At 42.0% G+C, this 15,000-nt stretch overlaps 2 protein-coding genes across 2 annotated transcripts in view; both read left to right on the top strand.

The window, feature by feature from the left end:
* The first annotated feature begins 2,390 nt into the window (after nucleotides 1–2,390).
* Nucleotides 2,391–12,075, top strand: LOC134444042 (uncharacterized). Its single transcript, XM_063193516.1, has 8 exons — nucleotides 2,391–2,428; nucleotides 4,518–4,935; nucleotides 5,208–5,532; nucleotides 5,687–5,878; nucleotides 8,476–8,593; nucleotides 9,803–9,916; nucleotides 10,967–11,067; nucleotides 11,979–12,075. Exons 2-8 carry the CDS (start codon nucleotides 4,536–4,538, stop codon nucleotides 12,073–12,075), a joined length of 1,347 nt encoding a protein of 448 aa, XP_063049586.1. The 5' UTR covers nucleotides 2,391–2,428; nucleotides 4,518–4,535.
* A 1,714-nt stretch (nucleotides 12,076–13,789) lies between these two features.
* The window catches only part of LOC134444043 (uncharacterized), a 6,871-nt gene continuing 5,660 nt past the window's right edge, over nucleotides 13,790–15,000 (top strand). The window contains exon 1 of the mRNA XM_063193517.1: nucleotides 13,790–13,939. Within this exon, the coding sequence (XP_063049587.1) occupies nucleotides 13,790–13,939 (150 nt within the window). The remainder of the gene's footprint in view (nucleotides 13,940–15,000) is intronic.

Raw genomic sequence — 15,000 nt, forward strand, 5'->3', positions numbered from 1 at the left:
CTGGTCCTAACCTACGTGGACCTTTATGACTCTTCAATCTCTATCTATCTCTTCTTCCTCTGCCTTCTTGCTGTTTCTGCCTCTCCTCTCTACCTCTCCTTTTAAATACATCTTTCCCAGGTTCTTTCCCATTTGTTAAGCACTTTGAGTTGCATGCCTTGTACGATACAGTGCTATACAAATACAATTATTATTATTATTATTATTATTATTATTATTATTATTATTATTATTATTATTATTATTATATAAAGCTATCTGCTTTATTAGCAATTGATAGTCGCAAATCCACTGGAGAAGACCACTATAGATCCCCTTTTTCTTCGCACTGCGGCATATATAATAGCAGAGCCATTATTGCACATTTTCAATTATTCTATTTCCACTGGAGTTGTCCCTACACTATGGAAATTTGCACACATTACCCCGTTGCACAAGGGGGGTGATAAGACTGACCCTAACAACTATCGACCAATATCCAAGCTACCGTGTCTCTCAAAAATACTAGAGAAGTTGGTAAATGATCAGCTCAAAGAATTTCTAAATACCAATAATATTCTGAGCCCTCTCCAATCAGGCTTTAGGCCTAAACATAGTACAGTCACTGCTGCTACTAAAGTAATTGATGATATTATCACTTCTCTTGACAAAAAAAAACATTGTGCTGCCATCTTTGTGGACTTATCCAAAGCATTTGACACTGTGGACCACTCTCTGCTTCTACAAATTCTGCCTGGTATTGGTTTTAGTGCAAGTGCCTGTAAATGGTTCCAGAGCTACCTATCAAACAGACACCATACTGTAAAATTGGGTAATACTCAATCTGACCCCCTGCTAATAACCAAGGGGGTCCCACAAGGTTCAGTATTAGGTCCGGTACTCTTCACCATGTACATAAATAGCATACTCTCTCTCCTTTCCAACTGCTCTATTCATCTATATGCAGATGATACAATTTTGTATTGTGTTGCAGATTCTGTACAGCTAGCATTGGAGAATTTGCAGCAGTCTTTTAATATTCTACAAAATGCCTTCATTGGTCTTAAGCTTCTACTTAACGTAAGCAAGACTAAATGTATGGTCTTTACTCGATCTAAGCATGGCATGAAAAATGATTTTAATATATCTACTTTAGATGGGTCTGTTATTGAGAGAGTATCACATTATAAGTACCTGGGAATCTGGCTAGATGACAAGTTCACATTCAAGAAACATACTGACTGTCTTGTCACTACGCTCAGACAAAAGCTATCTTTCCTGCACAGAAATAAATATCACTTTCCTGTTTTCTGCAGAAAAAAGTTAATTGAAGCTACTTTTCTGTCTTCCCTTGACTATGGTGATGTTATTTACAGACATGCACCACTCTCTAATCTGAAGGCACTTGACACTGTCTATCATTCAGCTCTTCGTTTTATTACTGGGGATCCATATAGCACTCATCATTGCCTGTTATATGATAAAGTTGGGTGGGCTCCACTTTCTCACAGAAGGGACATGCATTATTTTAGTTTTATTTTTAAGGCCCTCACTGGTAAACTCCCATTTTATATTTCATCTCTTTTAGTTTGGCACTCCAACCCATATCAAACCCGCAGCAGCAACTTTTTACTGGAGGTCCCTTATGCCCGCACTGAACTGGGTAAAACGGCTTTTAGTGTCTGTGGACCTTCACTTTGGAATACCCTACAACAAAGGATAGGTCTTCAAGCCTTGGTGTCTTTAGAACATTTTAAAGTAATACTGGGAAGTTTTTTATCACATACTTGTACTTGTTTTAACTCATAAGTTTTAATTCATAGTTTGTCTTAATTTTTACCTCTTATATGATTTATGTTGCATTGTGTATGTTGTATATATATATGATTTTATATGTGTAATTGTTTGTTTTACTCGACATCATTGTAAATGAGGGCTGGGCTCTCAATGATTCTTCGAGTTTAAATAAATGAAATGAAAAAATGAAATGAAGTATTATTATTAGCTTGCTATAATGTAGGCCTATTCACAGCTCCTTCCCAACAGGTGAGCCAGTCGAGTCGCCAACATAAATCAAATCACTAAATAAATAACAACATAAATAAAAAAAACAACTTTGTCTTTCTTTGTCTTTCTTAATGTGATATGGATCCCCCTGGGTCTGGAATAAAGAATGAATTGAATTGTAAATGTAAAATAACAACTGAAAAGAACAAACACAAAATATGTGAACACCCTGAATCTAGATTTTTCTAGATTTTAAAAAGTAAACAAAATACCTTAATCTATAACAAAATACATGTTCTCCCCCAAACCCAATAAAACACCCCCGCTGAAATGGTACGCTCCGCCTAGGCCTAGTGCACAACCCAACACCCCCCCATTATCTACACAGTGAAAGAGTCCCGCGGTCTCGCCCAAGAAAGAAGGAAGTGTATGGAATCAGCTGGTGAGTCTTCTGAAAGCTATAGCTTTTGTAAACAACCCTAAAAACATGAAACTGAAAACACGGCCGTGTGTGATTGTGTTTTGTTACTGGCACGGCGTTGTTGTTTTTTTTAGCAGATGAATGATTGTTTAGAAATATAGCGCGTGTTGAACACCCGAGTAGTAAAAACAAACTCTCCCAAACAAACTCTACAATATCATTTTAGTCCTTCAGTCCTTCGGTACTTTTTTATTTTTGTAATTTAGGATGCAGTTCTTTAGTGCCGCTTGTAATGGATTACACATCTCTACCCAAATGATTCAGATGCAACAATGTCTTCATTTCAGTGTAGCAGTTGCATTATGTTGTGTGTTCTGGGAATCTATTCTATTCTATTCTATTCTATTCTATTCTATTCTATTCTATTCTATTCTATTCTACAGGCCTTATCATAAGTTTTGTGACCTATACATGTTGTTAACTAACCTGACTAATCAATCAGTCGCTCATAGTAAAGCTACAACCCTCCCAAGTGAAGTTTTATAGACTACAAAAGTAATTTTGTTGCACAAAAGAAAGGTTAATCATTGCAATGAACACAACACATTTCGGCTGGACAAAAGTTTGTGAAAAATGAAGAGATAAATAGAATGTTACCTTAACCTTGATAGCCTACACAATCAAGTGTCATACTTAATCATTGAATCACTCTCACCTCTTCAGAAAATCAGCATTGGGTGTGTAGCCTATCCTATTTAAGGTCATTCATGTTTTCAACATTCATGTTTTATTTAATCAAACACCTGCAGCACTCATGCCTCTCACCCCATATAAGCGCTGTATCATATTTCAGGCACCATGCATTTGTCTTTGTATTGTTTATCTCCAACATCATACAGTTTTGATGCGATCAGCTCTAAACAGACTGATCTTGGGATCATGATGACTTCTTAATCTTAGCCCCATTAGTCTTTATTAGCCCGAATTAGGCTGCAAACTATTGTAGGACTGTTTTGTGACAGGGCTGTGGGAGAGGCTTCTTTGGTGGACGACACCCATCTGCACTATTCCTCACCATGTGCGGCATATTGTGTCATGGGAAATAATCACCCCAGTTCAGATTTTTACTCAGTTAGATAACTGTGGTGAACTTGCGTAAAACTTCTGATCTGACAAAGGCACTCAATTCTACACCCAAAAGAAGTGTTGTCACTTGGGTAGGCTACAGGATTGGCCAGCCCAGTAGTAACCAGACATGAACCAGTAGTAACCAGACAGGAACGCCATTGAGCATGTCAGGGGTAGGATGGAAGAGGAGGCATGGAAGACAAAACCTAAACATCTGGATAACTCTGGGAGTGGGAGGCAGGCAAGACTGCTTTCTTTACAATGCCAAATGACTTGGATCTTACAGCACCAGTAGGCCTACTTCATTTTTCTGATGTTTTGTAACACATTTGTGCTTTTGAAGTGACCTATCTGCTCATTTTTCCACGTTATTTTCTGTAGGTGACACAACTTTTGCCTAGCCAAAATCTGCCCTGTCCATGTTCTTTGATTGAATAATTGATATTCAGGTTATTAGTTTTTGATCCAACAACATGGATAGGTGAAAACGCATATGGAAAGGACTGTATTCCATGTTCTGTACTATGTTGTGTAATTCTATTGTATTCCATTCCGTTTCTACTCTACTCTATTGTAGGTCTATTCTATTGTATTCCAGTCTATACCAGTCTATTGTATTCCATTCTTGTCTACTCAATTATATTGTATACCATTCAAGTCTACTCAATTATATTGTATATACCATTCTAGTCTGCTCAATTCTGTTGTACTCCATTCTAGTCTACTCAATTCTGTTCTATTCCATTCTACTTTCTACTGTATTCTATTGTATTCAATTCTACTCTATTGTATTCTACTCAATTCTGTTCTATTGTATTCCATTCTAGTTTACTCATTTTTTGTATTCTATTCTACAGTTCTCAATTCTATTGTGTTTCACTCTACTCTACTCAATTTTATTGTGTTCCATTCTACTCTGCTCTACTGCATTGCATTGTATTCCAATCTAGTCTCCTCAATTCTATTGTGTTCTATTGTAAAGGGTGTGAGCTGTGGACAAATGCAGCCGGATGAGAAGAGAGGAAGAGAAGGAGAGCTGGAGAAAGAAGAGAGGAGAGAAGCAGAGGATGAACAGAAGAAAGAAGAGAAGAGAGAGCTCCTCGGAGAGGAGAAAGAGAGGAGAAGAGAAGCAGCGGACATAGAGAAGAGAGAGAGGGGGAGAGAGGTGTTAGAGTTGAAGAGAGGAGAGGACGCAGGAGAAAGGAGAGGGGAGGAGGAAGAAGGAGGGAAGAGGAAGAGAGGAGAGGAGGATGAAGAAAAGAGGAAGAGAGGAGAGGAGGATGTAGAGAACAGGAGAGGAGAGGATGATGAAGAGAAGGGGAGGAGCGGAGGAGAGGATGAAGAGAAGAGGAGAAGAGGAGAGGATGATACATCCACTGGAATCGGCAGCACGGACTCCGGTCAGTTCACAATTTGTGTGTGTGTTTGTGTGGCAGCATGTGCATGCGTGTGTGTTTGTGTGGCGTTTGTGCAGCGTGTGCGTGCGCGCGCGCGTGTGTGTGTGTGTGTGTGTGTGTGTTAGGGTGGCATGGACACACACACACACACACACACACACACACACACACACACACACACACACACACACACACACACACACACACACACACACACACACACACACACACACACACACACCCACTCATTCCCACTGTTGTCGTTGTGTGTGTAGAGTGTGTGCCTCCTGAGGACTGGGGCTGGGAGTGCCTGGTGGTCCTGCGTGACCTGCTGACGGACCGGAGCGTAGTGGAGGCCAAGAGAGAACAGCAGCGCACCCTACAGGTGTGGAGAGGCATGAACACTGTGGAGGTAGAGCAGCAGCAGCGCTCCCTACTGGTGTGGAGAGGCGTCAACACTGTCGGGGGGCAGCAGTGGGGCGGTTACCCCACCTTATGGATTAAAGATGTCCAGGAGACGGTGCGGCGAGCAGCCTGGGACCACTTCCCCTCCCTGCCACCAGAGGGCGCCACACAACAGGAGCTGCACACCTACCTCCAGTAAGGGACAGATCAGTCATTCTCAAACTGGACTATATTCCAAGTGGGCCTTGAAATCCTTTTCTGAGAAATTGAAATAATGTTTGTGTACTGTTTACCAAATCTTATTGACACATGTTACATGTCAACGAATCATCTCCTCTTCTTACCTCAGCCTCATACAGGAAGTGCTGACGGGGGAGCTGCTGCGATTGGCTCCCCTGCTCAGGGAGGCGGGACTTCTGGCTGCTGTGATTGACAGCTACCACGTCCATACAATGAGCCAGCTGGAGCGGCTGCTGCAGAGAGAACTGGACTCAGATCAGCTGTTCATACTGCTGAGGTGGACACTCAAGACATACCTGAGGTACACACACACACACACACACACACACACACACACACACACACACACACACACACACACACACACACACACACACACACACACACACACACACACACACACACACACACACACACACACACACACACTCAAGACATACCTGAGGTACACACACAGATTCTGTAAGACCAGATGCGCCACTGGTTGGTTTCACGGTGTCCGGTTTCTGAAACAAGGCAGGTTTGTATTAGTTCTATGGCAGATTTAGAGCTGTAGTTGCAGTTCCACCCTTATCCATGTGGCGGCCCGGAGACCAGAATGAATGGAGTCCTATGGAGCAAAACCCCTCATGGTGCCTTTATCTCAGTATATGATTTTTCTTGTGTAATTAGGATGTTGCTTTCGAAAGACTATATATAGGTTATCTTTCACACACCGCGCTCTTCCGTCTTGTTGGTGCGTCTCTGAAGTAATCTAGTAGTAGGGAATGGATCGCACTCAATTTTTCTTCTTTCTTGTGGTTTTATTTTATTTTAACTTTGCAGGGACTGACATGACAGACGTTTCGGCTGCACAGAGCCTTCTTCAGTGTCACAAATTCAGTCTATTTCCTGAAGTCTTTTAAAGGAGCAACCTCCTTGTCACCTGTTTCTAATTGCTCATTAGAGATGGCGCAGCAGGTGCCCCACCACATCAAGCTTTTACGCCGTTCATTAAGTGGGGTGCCCTCTGCGCCACCTGTTGGAGCATAACAGACACTTCAACCAACAACAGTGACACAAAAGATAGAGAAGGGAGCAAACATTAAAAAACAGCCTAGCCAGTTACAGAAAACAAGTTAGTTCAAAGTCCTCATTCATGCCTTTCGGGGACATTGACTGAAGATGGTACATCCAGAATGCTTCTCTTTGTAGAAGCATCTTGTCCAAGTTGCCTCCTCTTCGTGGTGTGTGTACTTGTTCGATGCCTATACATTTTAATTCTTGTTTTTCTCCATGAAGTGTCTGGCAACCGGTGACGTTATGTCACCTCTTCTGATGGCTGATTTATGTTCACTTAATCTAGTTTTTAATGATCTTATGGTCTTACCCACATATGACATCTGACATGGACATTGTAAAAGGTAAATCACCTTTGTAGAAGTGCACGTAATTAAAGAGTCGATTTTATAAACTTTTCCTGTTTGATGATTTGTAAATGAATTTGTTTTTAGAATATGCGGGCAAGCCGCACAATTTCTACACGGGAAACATCCTTTTATGAAGGAAGCTCTTTTGTCCTCACGAACCACGTCAGATCTCACAAGTAGGTTACTTAGGTTATTGGACCGTTTGTAGGTAAATAGAGGGCGTGTAGAGAATGTATTCTTCAGAGAGGGATCTGTCGCCAAGATGTGCCAGTGTGCGTCAACAATATGTTTTATCTGTCTCGATAGGCCGTTATAAGTTAAAGCGTAATTCACAGAGAAAGGTCGCGACTGCTTTTTGGATTTCATTAAGAGTTCTGAACGCTCAGAGCATCTGACCTTCTCGTATGCCGTGGATAGCCACTGGTCTGGGTAGCCCCGTGCGCGGAAACGATTGAGTAGCGCAGTAGACTGGTTTTCAAATTCCGCGTCTGTGTCACAGATACGGCGGATCCTATACAATTGACTTAGTGGTAAACCCCTCTTGAGTGGGACGGGGTGGTGACTATCGGCACTTAAGAGTGTGTTTTTGTCAGTGCTTTTTCGAAAGACAGTGGTTGAGATTTCGTTGTTCTGTTTAGAGATAAGAACATCTAAAAAATGAATGGACTTCAGATCCCTCTCGGATGAAAACGTAATTGTAGGTGCTCGAGAATTCAGAAAGGTGATAAAATTCAGAAGTTCACTCTCACTCCCTCCCCAAATCATGAAACAATCGTCTATGTAACGAAACCAGACCTTGACAGAACTTATGAAAGGGTTATTATAGACAAAATCCTCTTCAAACTTCCCCATAAATAAATTGGCATAGCTGGGGGCCAATGGAGTGCCCATTGGCCCCCACAAGAAAGAAGAAAAATTGAGTGCGATCCATTCCCTACTACTAGAAAGACTATATATATAGAAAATACCCACGGCTGAGTTTTAGATCTTTTGAGTGATTTTAAGTGTCTATGACGTCACATCCTTAGCAAAATGCTAGCGAGTAGTGTGCAACAAAAACGCCTCCTGTAACAAATCAAACGGACATATGTGCTTTTTTAGTAAACTTTTCAGTGAAGCCCTGATTAGAATCTCCAGAACGACATTCAAATCTGAGCTTTGTTGAGGAGACAAATTACGATTTTTAGCATCTAGCTCCATTGGGTTCCATTCATTCTGGTCTCCGATGCGTGACTAGTGGAGAACTCATTGGAACTGCAGCCAAAAACCATAGAACTAATACAAGCAACTGGTACAATGGGGCTTAATAGCAAGTGGCAAGGCTGTTCTATACGGGCTGTGGTACACACACACACACACACACACACACACACACAGACACACACAGACACACAGACACGCACACACAGACACGCACACACACACACAAATTTATCATCAATGTGATTATTTGTGATTCATGGTGTGTGTGTGTGTGTGTGTGTTTCAGCACTGTGCTGGCTCATCCTGATATTGCTGCTGACGTGGCTGACGTGTCCGTTCTGGACGTGATGCGACTGGGGGAGTGGCTACACAACGCCAAGAGCAAAACACTAGACACCACACAGGTACGGGAATATAGAGGTGTGTGTGTGTGTGTGTGTGTGTGTGTGTGTGTGTGTGTGTGTGTGTGTGTGTGTGTGATGTTGGGGGAGTGGCTACACAACGCCAAGAGCAAAACACTAGACACCACACAGGTACGGGAATGTGTGTGTGTGTGTGTGTGTGTGTGTGTGTGTGTGTGTGTGTGTGTGTGTGTGTGTGTGTGTGTGTGTGTGTGTGTGTGTGTGTGTGTGTGTGTGTGTGTGTGTGTGCTCGCCAGGGGTGGAACTTAAACATTTTCCCCACCAGTCACTGTGGCAGGTGGATTCTAAAATCTACCAGTCACTCAAAATGTTTACCAGTCGCCATTTTTACCAGTTCATATTCAACCGTCCCAAACATAATAATGCCAAGTCAGATCATTTTCTGATCAATACTTTTGTTTCAGATGTCATAAATACAGTTATTTTGATGGCAATAACTGTTTTCATTATCAATTTTCTTAAACCTTTGATGTTGGATGCTACGTATTATTCAGCATTAACCTGGACACCTGTAGAAAAATCAAGGTGACGGGTGGGTTGACATTTCACCTGCCAAAGGCCAAATTCATCCGTCATTGGCAGGTGGATGGCAGTGGTGTAGTCTACGTAGAACGCCGGTATACGGAGTATACCCACTTCTAAATTTCAGGGATTTCAGTATACCCACTTAAAATTGATTGATCCATTATTTAGAACAGCACAAATATATACAGTATACCCACTTCAAAAAATGCTCAAATATACAGTATACCCACCATAAAAAAGTAGACTACACCACTGGTGGACGGGTGCTTGTTCCCTTGTGTGTGTGTGTGTGTGTGTGTGTGTGTGTGTGTGTGTGTGTGTGTGTGTGTGTGTGTGTGTGTGTGTGTGTGTGTGTGTGTGTGTGTGTGTGTGTGTGTGTGTGTGTGTGTTTGCAGGTGGTCTTATTTAGTGAGAGGTCTGCATTAGAATTCATTAGAGTGCTGTCAAAAACGGCCTGACCTCTTTTGGCGCTGTGATTGGTCAGTCAACATTCTAGGGCGATTCTATATTCATGAAAGTTGGCGTTACTGGTTGTGTGTGTGTGTGTGTGTGTGTGTGTGTGTGTGTGTGTGTGTGTGTGTGTGTGTGTGTGTGTGTGTGTGTGTGTGTGTGTGTGTGTGTGTGTGTGTGTGTGTTTGTGTGTGTGTGTGTGTGTGTGTGTGATAGGAGTATGTTGAGCGTTTTCTGGAGCGTGTGCTGGACAAGGAGGAAGAGGAGGGACTGTCATGTGACCAGGGTGATGAGGAGGCCTTCATCAGGATACACCAGGATGTCACACAGGTACACACACAAATTGTACATGGCATTTACAGATGATGTGTATGACACAATTAATGTCTTTGTATGCTTCATATTGTCCCCTTAATGCACGCCATTATAAATTAGCACAGTGATTCTCAAACTATGGGCCGGGGCCCACTGGTGGGCCCTGCAGGTATTCCAAGTGGGCCTTGAAATCATTTTCAAAATACAATAGTCATATTTTGGTGTGTGCTACTGTTGATTTATTTGAGTTTTATTCTTAATTTGGTCAGAGGTGGGCCCGGAACATTTTTCACAATTTCGAATGGGCCCCAAGTTGCAGAAGGGTAATGACCAAGTCGTAATGTATTACCAAAGGCCCCGTGCATTTTCATAGTAGTGTAGTACTATAGTAATAATTAACTTTCAACGTCTATTACATTACTCCTCTCCTCTCCTTTCCTTTCCTCTCCTCTCCTCTCTTCTCTTCTCTTCTCTCCTCTTCTCTTCTCTCCTCTCCTCTCCTCTCCTCTGCTCTCCTCTCCCCTCCTCCTCCTCTTCTCTTCTCTTCTCTTCTCTCCTCTCCTCTCCTCTCCTCTTCTCTTCTCTTCTCTTCTCTTCTCTTCTCTTCTCTTCTCTTCTCTCTCTTCTCTTCTCTTCTCTTCTCTTGTCTTGTCTTGTCTTCTCTTCTCTTCTCTTCTCTTCTCTTCTCTTCTCTTCTCACTTCTCTCTTCTCTTCTCTTCTCTTCTCTTTCTCTTCTCTTCTCTTCTCTTCTCTTCTCTCCCCCTCTTCTCTTCTCTTCTCTCCTCTCCTCTCCTCTCCTCTCCTCTTCTCTTCTCTTCTCTTCTCTTCTCTTCTCTTCTCTTCTCTTCTCTTCTCTTCTCTTCTCTTCTCTTCTCTTCTCTTCTCTTCTCTTGTCTTGTCTTGTCCTCTCCTCTCTTCTCTTCTCTTCTCTTCTCTTCTCTTCTCTTCTCTTCTCTTCTCTTCTCTTCTCTTCTCTTCTCTTCTCTTCTCTTCTCTTCTCTTCTCTTCTCTTCTCTTCTCTTCTCTTCTCTTCTCTTCTCTTCTCCCCTCCTCTCCTTCTCCAGTGTCTGGGTGATGTATCTGAGAAGGCTGCTGACGTCAGTCCTTTCATGAAGAGGGACGTGAACACTGTGTGTTTGATTCAGCTCTACTCCTTCACACTAAGGTGTGTGTGTGTGTGTGTGTGTGTGTGTGTGTGTGTGTGTGTGTGTGTGTGTGTGTGTGTGTGTGTGTGTCTGTTACCTTGATCATGTCTAGTTCCTCCTCTAGTTGTCTGCAGTATTGTGTGTGTGTGTGCGTGTGCGTGTGCGTGTGTGTGTATATACATATGTACAGTATATGCCGCTGTGTGTGTGTGTGTGTGTGTGTGTGTGTGTGTGTGTGTGTGTGTGTGTGTGTGTGTGTGTGTGTGTGTGTGTGTGTGTGTGTGTGTGTATGTTTGTGCGTGCGTGCCTGCGTGTGTGTGTGAGTTCTACACCTTTCATACCGGGGGTCGGCCCATTAGTGTGACAGATCCGCGCGACGCTCAGGCTACATGGGCTACATGTGGGCACATCTTCTCAGACAGAAAAACACATGCCTTTACTGACGCTTTGGGTTTGGAATTGATTTGGTTTAGGAATACGTAGGTTTAACTTTTCAATTCACTTAAAAGTGAATATTTACAAAATTATTACGCTAAAACAATTGTGTACTGACGTAAACAGAACAAGCCTTTACGCATGGTTGGTGTTTGGAATTGTTTTGGTTTGGGAATAGTTTTTAAACATGTATAGTCAGACCTATGGGCTGTCGGACTAACAGGATTTCGGACAAAACAGGATTTTTGACTAACAGGATTTCGGACAAAACAGGATTTTTGACTAACAGGATTTCTCACTGACGGGATGTTGGACCAATGACATGGAACCTTCATACCATGGTGAATAGTGTGTATGTGTCTGGCTCATACAGCTTTATACATGCGTGTTTGTGTGTGTGTGTGTGTTTGTGTGTGTGTGTCTGTGGGTGTGTGTGTGTGTGTGTGTGTGTGTTTGTGTGTGTGTGTCTGTGGGTGTGTGTGTGTGATGTGTTTAGGTTTGCAGCGCTGGAGGTAAAGCGCATGAAGCGCATGACGGGTGCGGAAGACGGAAGGATAAGGAACCTGTTCAGAACCCTCAGAACTCTCAGGTGAGATAACGACCCTGTTCAGAACACTCAGAACCCTCAGGTGAGATAACGAGCCTGTTCAGAACCCTCAGAACCCTCAGGTGAGATAAGGAACCTGTTCAGAACTCTCAGGTGAGATAACGACCCTGTTCAGAACTCTCAGGTGAGATAACGACCCTGTTCAGAACTCTCAGGTGAGATAACGAGCCTGTTCAGAACCCTCAGGTGAGATAAGGAACCTGTTCAGAACTCTCAGGTGAGATAACGACCCTGTTCAGAATACTCAGAATCCTCAGGTGAGATAAGGAACCTGTTCAGAACTCTCAGGTGAGATAACGAGCCTGTTCAGAACTCTCAGGTGAGATAACGAGCCTGTTCAGAACTCTCAGGTGAGATAACGACCCTGTTCAAAACTATTTGAATGATATTATACTAATAAATATATATCACTAAATAATCTGACATTTAATGTGTATTTATATAATGTACACTAATATGTATTTATATAAATAAATACCAGTAAATGCTAGTATACACTAGTAATAATAAATAAGAATTATTATGAATAATATGAATGAATATAAATAAATACATTTACATGTAATAGTATATAACTGTATTTATTTATAAAATGAAATAAAAAAATATAGATGAAAACTTGTAATGCACCACTAACTAATGTAGCACCACTGATGTGTGTGTGTGTGTGTGTGTGTGTGTGTGTGTGTGTGTTATCAGCTGTGCAACATCAAAGGGAAAAAACAGGAAGGGTGGAAACGTTAAAGAGAGGAACATCATCCACCTGTTCAGGACAATCAGGACCTGCAAAGAAGTCAGGTGAGTTGATTTGATGCAGACCTGAGGACCATTCCTCTGAAATGGATGAGACACATACAGTATGCTATACAAGATATCAGTCATTGTAACTTTCTGGGGTTGTTGACAGTCGTGGCGTACTGAATCAAACTCGCTAATGCTAACTAGCCGCTAATTTTGAGAGTAAAGGTGCGTCAACTCGCTAATGCGGCCACATTAACAAGTTTGAAAACAAAATTACATTTAAAATACACACTTACATGTTAAAAACGAGTTGACATTTCATAAATAGGTTTTTCCATGCATAGGTTTCTTTATTACACAGACGCGTCGTTCTGCTTTCCTCAGTGTGTAATATATACAAGTGACAACAGGTCACACCCATCCCATTCCATTTCCCCACCACCCAATGGGGGCTCAATGATAATTTACATCAATGATTTCATTACATCAAGCACATAGGATGCATAGGACATTTACACATGTACAAACAAAACAAACCTACAAAACACAAAACACTTTTACAATTACAATTTGGCAAATGACAAATGCAAATCCTGAAAACAACTTTACATTTCACAAAACACATGTACAAATTGGAAAACACAATTGCATTTCACAAAACACATAAATTGATTGCACCACTGGGCCACCCTAAATTATGCTACACGCTGACATGCTAGTGGCGTTATTGTGCTGTCTGCAGGAAGTTCGTGTTGCAGCTAGCATCTGAGAGTGTCTATTATGCTACATGCTGACATGCTAGTGGCGTTATTGTGCTGTCTGCAGGAAGTTCGTGTTGCAGCTAGCATCTGAGAGTGTCTATTATGCTACATGCTGACATGCTAATGGCGTTATTGTGCTGTCTGCAGGAAGTTCGTGTTGCAGCTAGCATCCGAGTGTCTATTATGCTACACGCTGACATGCTAGTGGCGTTATTGTGCTGCAGGAAGTTCGTGTTGCAGCTAGCGTCTGAGGCTCATGATGATGCCCACAGCACATTGGGATTCTTACAGGAGCTGCACGAACGCACCACAGATGAGCTGATACACACAGCAGCACGCAACTTGGAGGTAACACACACACACACACACACACACACACACACACACACTGCATGTGTAACGGAGGCAAATTAGCAGAGTATGTAATTTTAGTAAACCTCCCTCCCGAAGCCTCGTACAGTATCAGTAGTCTATTACTTTACATTACATTACAATTACATTACTCTTAGCTGACGCTTTTTAACTTAATTCAAACAGAAACACAGAACACATATGTAAGAAAAGTCAACAGCGTCTATTCTGCTTACGCAAACTAGCTAAATTCAATGTGGACAAAACAATGATGACACTTTTTTATAAGGCCTACATTGAATCCGTTTTATCCTTTTCTATATGTTGCTTGTTTAACCCCTTAAGACGCGGCTTAATACATTTGTTGTTACCAGTATGGTAATGACCAAGTCGTGGTGCATTTCTAAAGGGCCTGTGTTGTGTCATAGTATTGTAGTGCTGTGGTAGTTACATTTCAATGACTATTACAGCGTGCCACTGGAGGTACGGCGCGCATTAAGGGGTTAATAACCTCAGCGTGAAAGCTAGGAACTCTCTTACGAAAATTGTTAAGGTCAGTGGCAAAATCATAGGTGCCCAGCAAAGCAGCCTCACTGACCTGCACAGGAAAGCCACCCTGAGGAAGGCAGAGTCTATTTTATCAGTTAGCGCCCACCCTCTCCACTCAGAATTCCAGCTTCTACCCTCCGAATCACGCGTTAGGTTCCCCTCTGTCAAAACTAATAGGTTTAGGTTTTCATTTGTCCCCAGTGCCATCTCCCTGTTAAATTCCAATCCTAATGGATCACTGGCTAGATCCTTGGTGTGTTTTTATGGCATTGTATGGTGTGATGTGTAAGTTTAATTTTGTTTTATTTATTATGATGTTTCTTGTGCTACTTTTAACTCTATTCATGGTCGTGTTTTAAACCCTGCATTTTATGGTTTGTTCTGTTATATGTTGTCTATATGTTGTTGACTTGCTGCACACTTAATTGCCCCTTTGGGGACAATAAAATTGAAACTTGAACTTTTTTATATCCAAAGCGACTTACAGTTATTTTTTTATCATTGTTGTT

Source organism: Engraulis encrasicolus, unplaced genomic scaffold, assembly GCF_034702125.1.
Source record: "Engraulis encrasicolus isolate BLACKSEA-1 unplaced genomic scaffold, IST_EnEncr_1.0 scaffold_43_np1212, whole genome shotgun sequence".
NCBI lineage: Eukaryota > Metazoa > Chordata > Actinopteri > Clupeiformes > Engraulidae > Engraulis > Engraulis encrasicolus.